Source organism: Tamandua tetradactyla, chromosome 16, assembly GCF_023851605.1.
Source record: "Tamandua tetradactyla isolate mTamTet1 chromosome 16, mTamTet1.pri, whole genome shotgun sequence".
In the NCBI taxonomy this organism is placed as follows: domain Eukaryota; kingdom Metazoa; phylum Chordata; class Mammalia; order Pilosa; family Myrmecophagidae; genus Tamandua; species Tamandua tetradactyla.
In genome coordinates, this window is record NC_135342.1 from 37,320,563 (window position 1) to 37,335,593 (window position 15,031).

A 15,031-nucleotide genomic window follows, 5' to 3' on the forward strand; every position below is an offset into this window, starting at 1 on the left:
GAGACCAGTGACGTGGAGTTAACAAACCTAATTCCAGAATCTGGCTGGCCCTCCACCAAATGGGGGATTTGGGGCCAATGGATTAAACTCCAGCCTCCACTCTTCTCTGAAATGGATTAAGACTCACCTGAGGTTTAAAGTTTTTTTTATTGACACCATCACCAATATTGTTTATTCCTTCTCAAAATGTAGGTTGATTTATTGAATATATGGGCTATGTGGATTTTTTCAGCAATAAAAAGAAAACACAGAGAAGAATCTAGGAGACTTTTAAAAAAATTGTATGCACCACAGGCTAACGGAAACAAACAAAAATTCCAGGGTAACTTTTCAGCCACAGCATGTCCTAGAAGCACAGGAATATATTCTGCTATTGAGCAAAATCCCACTCCCACTCCTCTCTTCACCCTCCAAAAAAACAAACCCAAATCAGCATTAAAGTAAAAACTACTTGGTAGAAAGAATTTCTATCCTATGAGCAATTTGAAATAAAAACTTCAGAATCATAATAGTGACTCTACCATAATTTTCTGTAATAAAACATCTATTATAACAGATATGGCAATACAATAAAAGTCCTATTGTTCCAGAAACTGTATTATAACTGAAACAGGATAATTATAGAAATACTTGCATGAGAATTGCATGTTCAACAGAACCATTGAAATCATTCTTCTCAGACTAAATATAAGTCTTTCAAGTACGGAAGGCTGCTTTAGTGCGATCTGAAATGGAAGAAAAGGTGGATTAAAAAAATATTATATAGCACCTTAAACTTCCAAACTCCCCTCAGGACAATCTGTGACATGATTCTAAGAACCTACCCAGCTCAGAGTTCTACACCGTATTTGGAATACTAAAATCTAATAGTAAGATTTTGAAGCAGGGAATCTCTGTATATTATTTAAATAAGCAGATTTTAGGGTGAATTTTAGCTCTATTGAGTTCATTTAGTAAATTCTAGCTTAAAATTTCTAGCTTTTTAGAACAGCTGACCCTGGGATGTTTTGCAGAAATCCAATTGAATGCCACTTCCTGCTGCTTAGTGGTGTCCAAAGCACTTTTCCACTCTGTTTTTCATTTAGTTCTCACAACCATCCCAGGCTGTTCAGAGGAGGGATTCTCAGCCTCATTCTGTAGGTGAAGACATTGAGAATTATCTGTCTGGAAGCAGGGGCTGGGGAATTTGTCTGGAAGCTGTATTTGCACCATAAGCATGGCTTTTACTTAGCTTGTCTATTTATTTGATGTGGCTTCAGGGAAACTGATGAAGATTACAGAAGAATAAGGGGCCATCCCTTGTCACCACATCGATTTCTGATATTCCATGCTGGGCAAGTGAAAGGCTGGGAACCTGGAGGAAATCCATGGAGCGATGATGGCAGCTGTGGTACTAAAGGAGTACGCCAGGAGGAAATAATAATAAATAATAATAATGACACCGATGATAACACACTCAACATCACAGCAAATATGCAGAGTGCTGCTAAGTGATGGGTAAAGGGACATGATAACCATCTACAAATATTTGAAGGATGTAAACACCAAGTCAGAAGATGAATTAATTATTCAGAAGAACAGTGATGGAGCCTGGGAAGAGATCCTTACCAGCAGCAGAGCCACCTTGTCCCTTGACAAACCCTACAGAACTAAGCTCTCCCAAGAGCTTAGTTGGCTGGTGTCCCTGCACGTGACACTCTTGCCTCAGCCAAGGCATGGGCTGAGGCTGCTACTTTATCTGGACGTGAAATGGCTGCACAGCTACCATGCACATGCTCAGAGCATAATGACCACAGCTGGCATTTCCTGAAGACCTAGTGTACGCCCAGCAGTGAGCTGAACTCTTTGCAAATGAAAGGAATGACGTGCATCCTGGGGCAAGAATTGGGGCTGGCCCCAAGGCTTGGGGATGGGGTAGACAGGGCTCAGGACTCAGAGTTGCTTAGGAACAGTGTTCTGGGCTCTGCTTGTGGGGCCAAAATCTGTCTTGACCTAGTTCCCTGGCTCAGTAGGGTTCCTGGAGACAGATGACTAGCTGCAAGGCTGGATCAAGACCCCTAGGAGGTCGCTGAACACAAAACAGACTACAATGCCTCCTCAGAGGTAGATTAAAACCCAAAGAACTTAGACAATAACATTTTATTTTTCAAAATGCTCCCAGGTTTACTTGTACCTAATATTAAGAGGCTACCTGAGTCTGGGTAGGTAAGTTAGAAGAGTGGGTAAATTAGAAGTGGGTGCACTCATCCTCTGGAAATAGTGGGGGTTGTAGGAGGGGTGATTCTGGCCTCGGGGGCCCAACTGGGTCCTGGTTACAGTTGGCCCCATGAACACAACCTAGCACCCTGGGAAATTCTGGGGTCCATCAGGAAGAAGGTGTGTATTCAAGGCTCACATTTGGAACTTTGGAGATGCTGTCCATATTTATATCTTAGGATGCTGTTCTAGTCTGCTAGGTGCAGGAATTTAACACACCAGAGATGGATTGGCTTTTAATAAAAGGGAATTTATTTCACTAGCTCTTCAGAGGGAAGGCAGCTAACTTTCAACTGAGGTTCCTTCTTACGTGAGAAGGCACAGGGTGGTCTCTGCTGGCCTTCTCTCCAGGCCTCTGGGTTCCAACAACTTTCCATGGGCTGATTTCTTTCTGCATCTCCAAAGGCCTGGGCTTGAGCTGCCAGTGATGAGAGGAGGTATGCTGAGCTGCTTGGGCTGTGCTACATTGAGCTCTCTCATTTAAGCACCAGCCAATTAAGTCAAACATCATTCACTGCAGCAGGCACGCCTCCTAGCCAACTGCAGATGTAATGAGCAACAGATGATGTTCATGTACCATTGGCTCATGTCCACAGCAACAGAACTAGGTATCTTCACCTGGCCAAGTTGACAACTGGATCTAACTACCACAGATGCAAACAAAGAGTACCCTGGATATTCACACTGTACCTCCTTCCATTTGCAGAACAGCCTGATGAAATAGGCACTAGTATAACTGTCATTTCCCAGAGGACAAACTGAGGCACAGAGAAGCTGAATAACAACTGTGAGAGTTAAGAAAGCATTCAAAAGATCACTTAGCTGTATTCAGGGCCAGCACATGGTCACCACACCCTGATGGGGACCCCACTGGAGTCCCGCACTCCTCACTGCAGGAGGGTGGGTGCCTGGTATTACATATATGGGCTTCAGTGGGTGCAATCATTCCTTGAATGCATTTGTATCAGAACAATGATACCAGGTGGCTGATGGGTGGAAGGTTTGCGTGTATTTCTCACTGCTTACCTTCTCTAGAGCGCTCCAGTTCGGACGTTTCTTTCACTTCCAGCATCCCCCTTTCCTCCTGGTACTCTCCAGCTGTGTCTGAGGAAGGAGTCAGCAGGCAGAGGGTGCAGTTCCCGCAGGTGCCACCAGAGGGAGCCGCGCACAGAGAAACCGGAGCGTCACCCCCAGATCTGTGGCTGATGACACCAGTCAACTAGTCTCAGTTAACTTTCACTGCTGAAGGTCATCCCAACCCAAGCAAAAACTCCTGCTCAGGAACAGATGGGGTTATTTCACTACGGACAGAGGAGCCTTGGTGAATGCTCTAGACCCTTTCTCACAGTAGGAACAGAAATAAAATGACCTAGGCGCGATAGAGGCCCCTTCCCTGGGTGCCGTGCGCACCCTGGGAAGCAAGGCAGGGTGCTGGCTAGGAGTCAGGGCTGTGAGCCAGATGGACTCTGACACTCTCTACCTGGGTGGTCTTGGACAGAGCAAGCTCTGTCTCGGTCCTCCTAATGACAGCCATGCCCACCCCGCAGGGGGCTATCAGAATCAAGTGGGATGGTCTTACACGTAAAGCCTTCAGGCCCCTGTGGGAGGGAGGTTTCTCCACACTCCACTCTGAAGTACTATTCCCTGGCCCTCTGTCATGGCCCCTTGCCCCATTCCCCAAACCCCTGACACCCTCCCAAGAAGCTCTCCCACCTCAGCTTTGCCCTGAACTGGACCCCCCGCCGCCCCCACTTCTCTTCAAACCCCCAGATCCAGAGGCACCGGGCCGGCAATGGGGCCAGCTGATGTTCGCTTGTGGCCGGTTATTCGACAAATAGTAATTCAGCACCTTTGACTTCCGAAGGCCTCTGCGCGGTCTCCCTGGCCCAGATGGGGGACAGGGAGGTTCCCACGCCTGAGGGTCTGACACCTGAGTGAGTAGCCGAGGGGGGTCTCCGCAGACCTCTCCACGCTTGGGGAGGGTCCACGGGCATCCTCATTTAAATGGGTGTGTGTGCAAGGGAGAGGGGGCGGGTGGGAAGGAGGGCGAAGGGTGCGGCCTCGGGGTCCGCGGGAGCTCAGCTCCAGACCCCTCCGCCGGGCGGGCTGACCCCGCCGTGTCTCAGTGTCTGAGGACTGGGTGCGCCGGGCCGCGGAAGGTGTGTCACGGCAGCGGGTCCTGCCCGGGGCCCGCGGCATCGGGTCGCAGCGGCGGCTGCGGCGACTGCGGGGTGGGCGCCGACCCGGAAGGCCCGGGCGACGCGAGCCGGAAGGTGGGAGGGCGGGGCGTGCGCGCCGGGAGCCGCGGGGACCCGGGCCTGCGGCGCCCCTCGCGCGGGGCGGAGCGGGGAGCCGGACAGGGCCTGCGTAGGCCGAGGTAGGACGGCGTGGTCGGGGTGCGCGGCGGGGCCGGGACCCCCACAGGCCTCAGTTTCTCGGGTGGCGCGGAGCCGGCTTTCGACCTTAGAGGCGCGCGGAGGACCCGCCTTCTCCTTAAATGTAGAGGCGCCCGCGGCCAGGGGAGGGGGACGCCCCGAAGCGTGCCGGAGACCCCGCCCGCGAGCGACTTGGGGTCCTGCTGGGAGCCTGATCCTCACTTTGGGGATGGACCCCGTTAGTGTCTTCCTTTTCGATGTGAAGGCACCGAGGCCTGGAGAAGCGAAAGTCACTTGAGAAGTCAGTAGCAGAACAGCGTTTAAACCCTGACAGCTTCACCCCCAGGGCCTGGCTCCCAGCCACTGTGCGGTCTCCTAGTTTTAAATACCGACAACAAATTCATTCAGAATCACTCTGTGGACTAATCCCCTCGTGTTTGCTGGTGGAACACCCCCTGCGACTTTTGCACTGGGGCAGAGAGAAGTGGGGAGACCGGTTTACAAGAGCCGGAGTACCCAGTGGAGTTTTGTGAGCTCATCGTGAAAGCAGAAAGTATTTAGTTCCCTTGGAGAGAGATCACTCTGACTCCTAATTCGGCTTTCCTAATTCTTTTAAAGACAGGGGGGCTGTAGGTCTCTTTGTTTCTGAAGCCTTCCTCTCTGAGTTGTTTTTCTCGCGGCTTTCCATCAGCAAATGCCAGGGCTGCTATCTGAGGAATGGAGTTCTCTATTCCTTCCCAAATCCTGCTGCACCCAGCAGACTAGCTGGGGTCTTCTCCAGAAACCAGGGCTTTCAGTTGACTTTTGCCTCTACCACCCCTCACCCCCACCCCAACCCCCGCCCCTCCCGGCGGGCAGATGGGCTTCCTGTGATCAGGGCCTTTTTTTTTTTTTTTTTTGCAGATAAATCAGATTCTGAAATAGGTGTGACATTGGTGGGGGTGGGGCACCGCCCCCCCCCAAGGCCCCATGCCTCCTTCTCCCTCACTTACCTTTCTGAGCAAGACAGCTTTGGGGTGGGGTAAGGAGAAACAGGGCTGGGTTCACTTCCCAATTTGGCAAGTCCAAATTCAGAAAGCTGAGCTTTTAGCAACTGCTCAGAAGATGGGGTTACAAACCTTGCTTCCAGGATAAGTCTATTGCTGTTCCAACATTGTAAATGATTTTTGTAAGGAAGTTAAACCAGCTTTCCCTTAGATTGAGGCAACCCCATTGCCACCTTTGTCCCCATTGTGGGGCTGTTGAAACTCCGCCAAAGCTGGGCCCTACCTGCCCCCACAGCCTATACCTGCAGGCCTTCTAGGTCTGCAGAGCAGGCTTATGTCTTGTCGCTGGCCCACTGGGCTAAGTGGAGGTTGGAAGTAGCATTTGCACAATGCCGCCTCATTAGCCCCTGTGGGTTTTGACTTAAAGTCATTCTAGAGTAGGTCAGAAGCTGGGTTTTTTATAACACACAATGGAGGGTGAAGTGGGTATATATCTGTTTCCTGCCACTTTTCCATGGGTTTCCTTGCTGGGCAGAAACTCTTTTGAAAGTGCAGATCCATAATTCTGCAGCAAACCAGTTTTACAAGTGGCGCTGGGGGGAAGAGTGCGCTGGTGTGAAGTCAGCCTTGCAAATTGAGCGTGACATGCTCAGGGGTCTTGGGGTCCCTGCAGCCTCCAGAGGGGTCTGGAGGAGCTGTACCTCCCTTTTCCTTGCATGAGTGACAGATGAAAAGCTGGGTATCAACCAGAGCTAAGTTAGAAGGTGATAAGATATTTTACAGTCAGATTTTTATCTTTTTGAAAGGTTTTACTATAAAATTAATTCCTTTGGTTATCTTAATATGCATTTGAATAGAACTCCTTTTGTTTGTCTGCATAGCTTTTCAGAACCAGGGCTACTTAAATCAGTTTGTGCCTCCAAGCTTCTGTTTCTGGGTGGCTCCTGCCTTGTTCGGTCCCTTTCCTATTTTACTGTCATGTCCATTTGTGTGTGGGCGTATCTGGACCACTGGAAGGGTGGAAGGAGGCGCTCTTCCAGGGTTGTTCTTCCTGCCTGTAGAAGCAGTCGCTGCTGGTAAGCAGAGGCTGGGGCTGGACCCGGGTGTTTCAGCAGATCCAGAGCAGACACAGGCAGACGTGGGTTTTCCTCCAGTGCCCTGGACAACCCCACAAAGCCTCTCACACCCCACCTGACCAAGCAGCTGCTTCTGAGGGTGTCCATTGGCATCTTCTGAAATCAAGGAATAAATTAATTTGTCAGACACCCTGGGTCACGCTCCTAGAGTCCTGCTGCCCAAAGTCAGGTCTGAAGGCCACCTGGGTGCTTGTTGGAAATGTGGACTCTAAGCCCCACCCATTGCCTCTGCTGCATCAGAATCTGCATTTTACAAGATCTGCTGTGATTCCTGGGCATGCGTAGAGAAATCGCTGATCTAATGTATATCAAAAAGAAAAAACACAGGAAATGGAGCACAAGATAATTGTCTTAAACTCTCTTGGGACTGCAGAGAAGTTCTGAAAACCTAAAGTTGTGGTAATACAGTGAATCCACAGATTTTTTCTAAGGTTCAGAATTTTCTCCCAATATCGGGAGGACAGTTGTCCGTTAGAGACTTCCGTTCCTGAATTATCCTTGGGTCGAAAAAACTCTTAAAACCAAACGATATTGAGCAGTAGGGTCTGTCCCAACTGTCTTCAGTCAAGTTCCCTTAGTAACTATTTGAATAGTTCCCCTAGCAAGTATTTGAACGATTCAGCCATGATTGGAAAGGGAAGTGCTGGTGAGAAAGGAAGACACTGATAAGCTGGTGGGCCCAGAATTGGCACCAACCACTTCGGCTTTTTTTCCCAGGCATCCTTTTGGTGTTTGGGCTCCAGTCCCAACCAGACCCTTGGCCCGTTGGAGCCTGTCCTTCTCTTGACTTTGCCTCTACCTGTCATTTCCCCACCAGCATGGCAAAATTTCAAATGCTTTCCTGACTTAGGAGAAACCAGTAAAGGAATTGTTCTGAAGGTGGTTGTTCTAAGGTCCATCTGTCCATCCGTCTATCCATTGCTGGAGTACTTCAATTTATTTTGTTCTCTGGTTACATCATCTTACAGCGCCATCTTGTTATTGCTTGTCCCATGTGTAATAATGTACGGACTTCAGGGAATAAGCTCTAAAAAGCCAGTGGTGTGTATGAGTTACAGAAGTGTTCCTTTAGAGCTACCATGGATTGAGAGTTGGCAGTGTGCCAGGCCCAGGGCAGGCACTTCACATTATCCAAAGATATATCAGGGTCGAGTTTGCAGATCGCAGCATTCTGTTTGGTGTGATCTTTTGCTGCAGTGAGGAAGGCAGATCACTTGGAAGTAGCTTCAGGCTTCTAGGGATGGCAGATGAATTTTATGGACAAAGTTAGCTTGATACCTAGTGATTGGACGAGGTCCTATTGATTGGCGGTCTGGCAGCTGCTTTGGTGGGGATTTCAAACTTCAAAAGATAAAGAGGAAATTCAAGAGCAAGTTCAAAGAGTAAAAACACTTTTATTTTGTTTTTCTTGGCTCTGAGGGGTCCCCAGGACTTTCTCTACATAATTTTATCAGTGTCCATCTTAGTACATCATATAGGAATCTACCAGTAGGTGGTTTTATCCCCTCTTCCAAGTGAGGAATCTGACACTTGGGATCACACAGCACAGTGCAATGCCCAGCAAGGCCAGTGAGGTTTCAGAGCCGCCCTTTCCCCTTCTCTGGCTTGGGGTGAGCTCAAATGCCTTGTCACCCAAAAGAGGATATGAGGCCTGGGTCTTCCTGAACCCTGTCAGGCCTTGTGCATCTGAGAATTGCCTGAGCCAGTCGAAAGGCCGCTGATGCAAGAAAAGTCAGCCTTGCCTTCCTTGTGTTGAAACATTGGGCACACGTGTCAGAGGCTGTTCTCAATCTGGTCATAAATCAGAAGTTTATCAGAGGGCCAGGAAGACCTTTACTCCCCTCTGCTGTTTTGATGTGCTTATTATCAAAACACTGCTGTGCTTTCTCTGTGACGCTTTTTGCAGGACTGGATGCTTTCTGTTGTGTCTGTGGCAGGGTTATTATTCTCTACAGAAAATAAGGACCGTTCCTCAAAAATCTAGCAAGAATAACATTTGGGTAGAAAAAGACTCTGAAGTTCATTCAAACTCTCCCTTTGAAAGTTTTCCTTGGAGGCGGGCCACGATGCCCATCAGGGTGAAAGACATCATGACGCTTCTCTGTTCCATCTCCGAGGAGAGGAAGATGAAAGCTGCCGTGAAGCACTCGGCGAGGGGCGCCCTGGTCACCGGGGCCGTGGCCTTTGTTGGTGGTTTGGTTGGCGGCCCACCGGGACTAGCTGTCGGTAAGTGCCTGTGGGGACAGCTGGCTTCGTGGGGGTGGGGAAGTGTCTTGGCGCCTCACACCCTGTGCTGGGAGCTTCTAGAGCTGAAGTTGACTCTGTGAAATGACCTTTGCGCGTGTGATCTGTCCTATTGAAATACAGGCTTCCATGCAAATGTCTCAGCTGTTCAGGGCACCCTTGAAAACAGAATCTGTGTCATTTAGACCTGGAGGACCTCTGGGCCCCTATGCTAGGAGCCCAAAGTGAAAGCTTAGGGCAGCTGGCCCTTCACTTCCCCTGGGACAGTCCTAGAGTCGGAAGATATCGAGATGCCTGGGCCACCTCCCCCCACTGCATTTCTTCCCCCTCCCCCAGCCTCATAAGCATGGCACTTCCGAAGGGAACTGTGAGCAGACGCTGTGTGGCCATTTTACACCAGCTCCTTCAGAGTGAGCATCCCTCTTCTGAAAGCCAGAAGGCCAGTGCAGAGAAAATAGCAGACCAAAGAGGATAGAACTCCCTTTATCTCTTAGAGTAGTCATCTCTGTCCCCCTTGCTTTACCACCTGCTTCTATTTGGGAATCAGCTTCTGGCAGTGAGTGAAGGTTTTGGCTAGTTTTCCAAAGGGCGGTATAGTTCGATTTTCAGAAAGGCATCCTTCCTTGGGGCTAAGATGAACTTGCTTCCTTTGGATTAGAGGTAGGACCAATGCCTGTGCTTCAGGCATTGGAAGATCCATCAGTTCAGAGCTGGGACTCAAGCCATGGGCTGGGGCAGAGTTAGAGAGCAGACCCGACTTGGGAGAATGTAGCTGGTGCTCTCATGTTAGTGGTGTGGCATCCTCTAACAGCATGATCTGCCCCACTGGGCTCAGCAAACATTTACTGAGAACCTGCTGTGGGCTGGGCAGCCTGTGCTGGGGCTCTGGGAGCTATTTCCAGCCACAGTCTGCTGGAAATCTTTCTAGCTAGCTGGCACCCTTCCCTTGAACATAGGCTGGAGGGAGAACCACTTTTTGGCTGAGCTGGCTTCCGTCTCCCAATTCACTGGAGAGGCCACCTGTTCTTTTCTTCCCCCTTGGTAGCAGGATTGATGGTCACGGACATTTATTAAGCTAAGGACACACTGGAAGGAAAAATAAACGTGTGGGTAGTGCCACACCTTGCATCTGTGTATTTCATTTTCGAAACTGAAATAGTTAAGTCCTGACTTCAGCTTCTTTGCTGTCCAGAAAGTTTAGTAAAGAAAGGAGCAGAGGCCAATTCCTTCTTCCACAATGACATTCTTTATCTTTGCCCTCAACCCCCTCCCATGTGCTCAGGGGAGGCTTGCATAATTTTATCATATAGATGCCATTTAGAGAGCATAGATTTTATTCAGATTGAGTAAAAACAAGGAGAGAACTGGATATCTGCAAACAAAACCCAGGGGATTCCCTGCTTCCAGCTCTGATCACGAGTGGGGGCATACTTCTACCCACAAAACAAGGGAACTTTATCTTCTCCAAAGAGCTGGTAATTCACCAGTCGATATTTCTGTCGACTTTTTGTATTAAGTGTAGCTCTAAATCAAATATTGATGTTCTCATAAAAGTTTAGTGCAGATGAGTGCAGCTCCTGCTGACTCTAAGCGTCATGGGGGAAAGTTCTGGAAAACTTATAAATTACCTGGTTTTCCCTCCCCAGAATGTTCCTTTATTTTCAGAGAAGAGGCAGACTCTCTCCAGCGGCAGGGTTCAGTCTCCAGGATCTAAGACTTGCCCTGGTCTCTGGCAGCACTCGAGGGATGCAGGTTTTACTGCCCACTGGCTGAACCCAGATTGCAGATGGGTTCTCTTTGGGCCTGGAAGCATTTTCTGAAACAAACTTTTAATTTTGGAATAGTATTTGATGTATAGGAAAATTACAAAGGTAGTATAGAGAATTCCCATATACTTATCATCCAGGTTCAGCTCCCCTAATGTTAACCAACACTGACTTATTGCTATTCATTCTTCTGACTTTATTTGGATCTTACCTGTTTTTGAACTCATGACCTTTCTTTGTCCCAGGATCCAACAGGATCTGACATCACATGTGATTGTCATGCCTCCCTTAGTCTCCTCTGGACTGGGACAGTTTCTCCGACTTCCCTTGTTTGTCATGACCTTGACAGTTTTGAGGTGCACTGGTGAGGTATTTTATGGACTCTCCCTCAGTGGGCTCATCTGATGTTACTGGAAGGAAGGCACAGAGATGAAGTGCCCTTCCCTTTGCCTTATTTGGGGGCAGGTGACACCCCCTGACATCATCACTACTGTTGACCCCTGTTGCTTGGGTAGGGACCTACTTGCCACATTTCTCAATTGGAAAGTTATTCCCTCCCACCGTTCCCCACCCCTCCCCCTCCCCCCACCTCCCCGTTCTGTTCTTTGGAAGCAAGTCACAAAATCCAGCCAGGCTGCATCTCAGGTACCTAATTGCCAGTATTTAAAAATTATGAGATAATATAAAGATAAAAATCTGGTTTTCCAAATAACCCATGTGGTAGCAACTGACAGGCATGAGGTTGCAGCTTTCCCTTTAGATGGGGCTGGCTCAGGTTTCCAAGTCACTGCCGGCAGCTCATCCCACTTCACTCCTTTCTGTTACCTGCCCTGGTCCTGAAGGGATCTGAGTTTGAAACCCTAGGGTGCCTTCTCTGCACCCAGCACCCATCCTGTACCTCCTTGGGGCCTGGCCAGATTGTGAAGGACTTTCCTTTGATGTAAGTTAGCATGCCTTAACTTTGTCAATAAATTCACATTTAAAATTGGTGTTCATGTCCTTTTGAGGCTAGCAGATTGAGAAATAGTTGAATAAATTAAATGCATTACTTATCATCACACAGCTTTGGAGGGCCCTTAAACCATGTGAGTATACTGGAAATACCCAAAGTTCAGACACAAGGAGTGTGTTAACCCCCTGGTGGAGGACACTTAGCCTCGCTGCTGAGCTGGTTCTCCTTGGAAATGCATTTGCTTCTCACTCCTCTCTCTCTTTGTGAGGTTTTTATGGAAACATGGGAACCTTCTTTAGCCCACAATGAAGATTTTAGGTAGCGCAGTTCTGAGTTGTGAATGGTGCCTGCGCCACTTTGCTTAGGAAAGGGCATGTTTGGGTGTCAATTAGCTGAACCAAATGGACCATGGATCACATAAACCTTTGCCCTCCGTGCTGCCTGGCGGTGCAAGATGCTGGGTTGGGACTGACCCACTCGTGAATGGGCGCACTTGTCATACAGTAGATGTGCACTCGGCGAGAACCAGAGGCCATTGCTATGAATAAAGCCCGACTAATTGATCCCTTCCCTGTTTTCTAGGGGGAGCTGTCGGGGGTCTATTAGGTGCCTGGATGACGAGTGGACAGTTTAAGGCAGTTCCTCAGATCATAATGGAGCTGCCCCCTGCCGAGCAGCAGAAGCTCTTTAATGAAGCCGTTGCCATCATCAGGCACCTGGAGTGGACGGACGCCATGCAGCTGACTGCCCTGGTCATGGGCAGTGAGGTCCTGCAGCAGCGGCTGCTGGCAGTGCTGGTCAGCTACATCACCAAGGAGCTCCACGCGGAAATCCAGTACGATGACTAGGCTGCTCCTCCTGGGCAGTGGGGGTCTCAGGTGGCCAAAGGGCCAGGTCTGGGGACCGAGTGGACCCCCCTGAGAAATGTACATATCACCAGTATGTTCCTTAAACTGGAGTGGACTCTCCTACTGGAGAGACCCCTGCTGTACTGTATCATGTTCTGGAAATTATTTAAGATGAAGTCACGTTTTTGTGGCCTGGCACACCAGTGATATCCTCCAAGTGTGAAGCTGGTGAGAGGTAGAGGGTGGTCCACTGTGGACACCCTGCTCCCTGGAGCCTAGGGTCTCGTCGTCAGCTCAGCTGGCTTTCTGGCTGTGGCTGAGCTCCCTGCCAGCCTCGTCTTGTGAACATGATTCCCGTTCCAAGCAGCCGTGGCAGAGCCCTGTTCAGGCTCTGGGGACTCAGTGCCAGCCCTGGCCCACACTGGAATCACATTTACCTTCCGAGCGTGCCCCTTCCCCACCCAGAGACTGCTGAATAGCTGCACTGAGGGGTATGAGGGGTGTGGAGTCTGCAAGTGAGGCCATAGACTCCAGCCCACCGTTCGCACATCTTGGCCTTCCCATTCCCAGGATCTCACTTTCCCCATCTGAAAAATCATGGTACTTGAGTTCTGCTTTTGGAATGAAATATTCTCAGTAAACATTATTGCTCATTCTGAAGGCTAAGAAATGTTTCCAACCTTAAAGTTCCCTATTGATGTGTTTGTTCACTTTACTTTCAGAATCACAACTTGAACTGTGCGTCTTCAATTACAATAAATTTTTTTTTCTGGACTGTCCTTTTCCCATATATTTTGTATAAAGCAGCTGTAGCACTTGGAAATCTTTCATGGGTAGCAAAACAGAAGGTACCAGAGGTGGTGGCTCTAAAGAATTAAAGAAAACTTCCCCAATCCCAGGGCCTGAGGCTGCCTCCCAGCCCCCTCTACCTCCCTGTGCAGCCACAGAACAACAGCAGTCCCGTGGGTCCCCAGCCTCAGGAACCAGGGCTACAACTTGGGGCTCTCTCTACTGGCTGGTGGCAGTGCCAGCTTCCCTGGAGGTGGGGAGGAAGCACTTCTGTTGAGGGCTGGTTTAAAGGAAAGCTGTGAGGCTGGCACCTCCAAGTATGTACAGAAACTTTTGGGGTGCATTATGATCCAGGGTGATGGAACAGAGCCCAGGCCACAGTCCTGGGTTATTGAAGCCACCCTGGCCCTCTGTGTGCTGCTGGTGTGGATGGGGCGGGGTGAGTGTATGCCTCATTTCTGTGGGTCCTGCCAAGTGAGTCCCTAGTGCCGTCCCATGAAAGAAAAATCTAAAATATCACTGAATGTTCCCCCTCCCCCATTTTTTCTAACTTTAGTGGACTCTAAAGTTGCTAAGAGAGGTAAAACATCCCTTTGTGGAGAGTGTGAGAATGAAACCAGAATAGAGATTTTTGGTTCGGTGTTTCAAAGCTAGGGGATATTTTCCATTTTGCAAAACATGCCAAATTCAGAAATTGCTTTATAACTGATCTGCCTGAAAAAAGCTGGGCTGTAAGAAAGTTCCCTTTAGCTGGGCATTCGAGCCCCACCCACTTGTTACTTGTGACAGTGCCAGGGGCCCAGGTGGTCCCAGCTCTCGGAAGTCCTGCACCAATGTTCTCTGAAGCCCACCCCACAGGGTACCAGCTTTTCCCCTGGGAAAACAGTCCAGGGAGGAGATGGCCACTGCTGACCAATTTTGCCTCTGAGGAAGCAGGCTTGGGTGAGCACAGGCGTCCCCCAATAACCGGATCCTGGGGTGATGTGTGACAGAATTTGGACCAAGAGGGCTGCCCAAGTCTTGAGTCTCCTGTCCCCCAGGAACTAAAAGCAGTTTCCTTGCCTTTTTTCTGGGGTTTCTTCTCATCAGCGTTTCCTCTCCACTCCTCCAGTTTGATAACTTACACATCTTTGAATCTTCTTTTAAAAGTGTTTGCACATACCTCTTTGAATGCTTTTATTGATGAACATTAAATAACATTTTTGATGTAATTAAAAATTCTTCATAAACATTCGTAATGGCTGCATAACATCCCCTTGTCCTTAACTGCATCCCTGGTTGTGTTTCCATTTGGAGGTTTTTACCATTATGATTGGCAGTGAACATTTTTGTGTTAACATCCTGTTTGTATTTTGGATTAGGTCTTTAGGATAGATACAGGGAACTTGCAGGGTTGAAAAGCACCCAGCATGTATAAGGCTGTCATATTCGGCCACTGCTCTCCCACCCCAGGCCATCTCATGCATCCTCACCAGCAAATGGAATTATGGTTTCTTAAATCTTAGTTAATTTCATGAGTGATGGCTGCGGCACCTTGGTTTGATCCATTTTTCTTGGGATCACTGGTGAGATTGAGTATACTTTTTACCTGAAGACTGGCCTGTGGCTCAGCTGTCCCCTACCCCCTGGAGTTGTGCCAGTGCTGGGAGCCCCTATACCCTTGTGCCCAGAGAAAAACT

General features: G+C 49.0%; 1 protein-coding gene and 1 long non-coding RNA gene across 4 annotated transcripts; one reads left to right on the forward strand and one right to left on the reverse strand.

Moving 5' to 3' along the window:
• Window positions 1-303: 303 nt before the first annotated feature.
• On the reverse strand, window positions 304-4,414 carry LOC143659392 (uncharacterized). Of its 2 annotated transcripts, XR_013163518.1 has the most exons (4): window positions 4,106-4,414; window positions 3,283-3,458; window positions 997-1,393; window positions 304-725 (listed from the first exon to the last, which is right to left on the reverse strand). It is a non-coding gene; the product is annotated as an uncharacterized LOC143659392 (long non-coding RNA). The 2 variants fall into 2 exon arrangements; XR_013163517.1 differs by lacking the exon at window positions 4,106-4,414 and having other exon boundaries at window positions 3,283-3,918.
• A 136-nt stretch (window positions 4,415-4,550) lies between these two features.
• Window positions 4,551-13,337, forward strand: C16H19orf12 (chromosome 16 C19orf12 homolog). Of its 2 annotated transcripts, none has more exons than XM_077132295.1 (3): window positions 4,551-4,633; window positions 8,871-8,979; window positions 12,298-13,337. In XM_077132295.1, the coding sequence occupies exons 2-3, from the start codon at window positions 8,880-8,882 to the stop codon at window positions 12,561-12,563; spliced, it is 366 nt and encodes a 121-aa protein (XP_076988410.1). In that variant the 5' UTR covers window positions 4,551-4,633; window positions 8,871-8,879; the 3' UTR covers window positions 12,564-13,337. The 2 variants fall into 2 exon arrangements, with proteins under 2 accessions (XP_076988410.1, XP_076988409.1); XM_077132294.1 differs by having other exon boundaries at window positions 4,559-4,633; window positions 8,798-8,979.
• Window positions 13,338-15,031: the final 1,694 nt, after the last annotated feature.

Bases quoted from the DNA above. Each gene is read 5' to 3' on its own strand.
- C16H19orf12 (XM_077132294.1), top strand. From the start codon at position 8,820: ATGCCCATCAGGGTGAAAGACATCATGACGCTTCTCTGTTCCATCTCC. The intron at 8,980-12,297 runs GTAAGTGCCTGT...CCTGTTTTCTAG, and splicing joins CCCACCGGGACTAGCTGTCG to GGGGAGCTGTCGGGGGTCTA.